The sequence below is a fragment of the Physella acuta genome, unplaced genomic scaffold (genome assembly GCF_028476545.2).
Source record: "Physella acuta isolate Inbredline_101_S28 unplaced genomic scaffold, ASM2847654v3 ptg000600l, whole genome shotgun sequence".
NCBI classification, from domain to species: Eukaryota; Metazoa; Mollusca; class Gastropoda; family Physidae; genus Physella; species Physella acuta.
The window spans coordinates 1,212,585-1,214,873 of NW_026732119.1; the positions used below are offsets into that span (position 1 = coordinate 1,212,585).

The 2,289-nt window shown below is 31.7% G+C and overlaps 1 protein-coding gene across 1 annotated transcript; it reads right to left on the minus strand.

The window, feature by feature from the left end:
- Window positions 1-275: 275 nt before the first annotated feature.
- On the minus strand, window positions 276-626 carry LOC131947591 (V-type proton ATPase subunit G-like). Its single transcript, XM_059308832.1, has one exon. The coding sequence runs from the start codon at window positions 624-626 to the stop codon at window positions 276-278; it is 351 nt and encodes a 116-aa protein (XP_059164815.1).
- Window positions 627-2,289: the final 1,663 nt, after the last annotated feature.

Sequence of the window (2,289 nt, forward strand, 5' to 3'; positions counted from 1 at the left end):
AAAAAAACAAAAAAAAAAGACAACAAGATTTTATAGTTCAGGCTAATAAATATCTTACCTGTAAATAGATATACCTAACTTACTAAAAAAAAACAAGCCTAGAAGGAAACAAATTATGTAATGTTGAAAAATAAATGCAGAAGAGTAGATCTTTAAATAAAATGTATCTGCAAGATAAATTAAAGGCATGAGCTGTCTGTGTCAATAATTAAATAAACATTAAGAATTCTACCCTTTACATAAAATATACAAATAAAGGTTTCAGAAGACTAAATTTACAGCTTAACATTCTCATGAAGTTGCACTTCTATCCTAAAGAGACTTTGTTGAATAGCGTCCATAGCTTTAGCACGGTTTTGTTTCAGCATGACATCCAACTCTTTGATCTTTTTAGTTGTTTCTACCTGAATCTGTGCCCCACTGTTACTTTTCTTGCCAAGGATCTCTTGTTCATACTGTTTGTAGTGATTTTCCTTCTCGTTTTTAAAGGCTAGGATTTCTGAATCTGCTTCCTTTTTTGCAGTTTTGATTATCTGAGCTTTTCGTTTTCTTGCTTCGACTACTCTTTCTGTTGCTTTTTTCTCTGCGATTAGAAGTTGCTGAATCCCTTCTATTTTCTGGGCCATTTTGACTTTGTAATTAAGATAAAATTCAGAAAGTGTAGAAATCTCTGTGATAGCCGAATAATTGATTGGTGTATCATTTTAGTTTTAGCGAATTGTTAGGTAAAAAACAAAATTACTCCTACCATAACTGAAGAGGGGGAGACCAAAGCATTGTTAGTAATTTAGTTGAAGCTAAATATTGTGAGCGTCTGATTGTACCTCTAGTTATACTGACTTGCACACATGGGTTTTTTCATCTATATACACTTGTATCTCATTGTTATTCGGAGTTCACTTATTCATTGTGATGTTTATGTATATGGCTAGATTTGGTGGCATTGAATGCATTCCTTGTATGGAAAGAAAGAAGCATACACAATTTTTTTCATCATGCATTGTATCAGGAAACTTGATTAAAATCCTTTGTTTTAGTCACATAAAAAAAAAAAAATCTCATAGTTCAAATTTTCATGGTTGACAAATACTAGATTTTAGATATATAATCTAGTCAAGATCTAGATCTCTAGATTATATCTAGATCTAGCTCATACTATCCAGGCTAATAATTACCTTACACTAGCAGCTAGTTAGTCTATAATCTACTTTTACGATACTTTAACTAAACTGATTGTTGTATAAAATTAGATCTGCAAGTGAATAGGAACGACTGAGTGTGAGTGTTTAGTGACAGTAGTAAATAGTTACATCAAATGGACAATCAAAATAATGACACTCTTGAAAAAAGACCATCTATTGCAAATGTGAATTATTCAAAGATATTTCAACAGTAAATAAACAAAGAAAAAGACCCTTTTATACTAGTTTTTGTGAAGATGACGGTTCACCAAGTAAAGTTGCTAGACTAGACAACAAAGAATACCCAGCATATAAAATAGATATTATTCAGAAAGGAAGAGAAAGGATCAAAGAGTACAAGTTTTGGCTAGAAAAGAAATTCAAGATTTATAATACAGATTTTCATAATAATCTACAACTGATTGCCAAAGAAAAGTTATTTCTGCTCTAGAAAGTAAAATTCTAGAGCTTGAAAATCCCACACATGATAATGCTTCATCCCCATCAACACAGAAACTGTTGTATGAAATAAGAAATCTTGGAAATGAAAATGAGAGATTAAAGAAAAGGATGTCAGATTTGGAAACTTATGAAACACTGTACAAGAGAGGCAACAGTGAGAACCCAGCTCTACATTCAATGGGTTTTACAAAGGTTGATGGGAGGCTTCTACCTCGTGTTTCTGCAACAGAAAAAGACATTTAAACTTTCATGCAGATTTTGTCAGAGACAGAAGACTTTAAAACTTTCATGCAGATTTTGTCACAGACAGAAGAAAAAAAAATTGAAAACAGAGAAAGAAAATTTGAAAGATTACTTGAACCTTTTTGAAATTAAAAAAAAACGTAAGCAAGAAATAGAACTGAGACAAAAGATCAGGCATCTAGAAAACAAATTATTCGATGCCAATATGCAATGCATCCAGGAACAGATTAAATTTACTGAACATTTGGCAGAAAATCCTACTATGATTGTTGTAGAAAGACGAGCTCTCAAACGAATGCATTTGGATGATTTGTACAGTATAAAAGACATCAGCAGCATTCATTTTTCGTCCTGTGATCTATTTTGATTTTATGCTTTTAATTTTTTTGAAATCGCCAGCCGA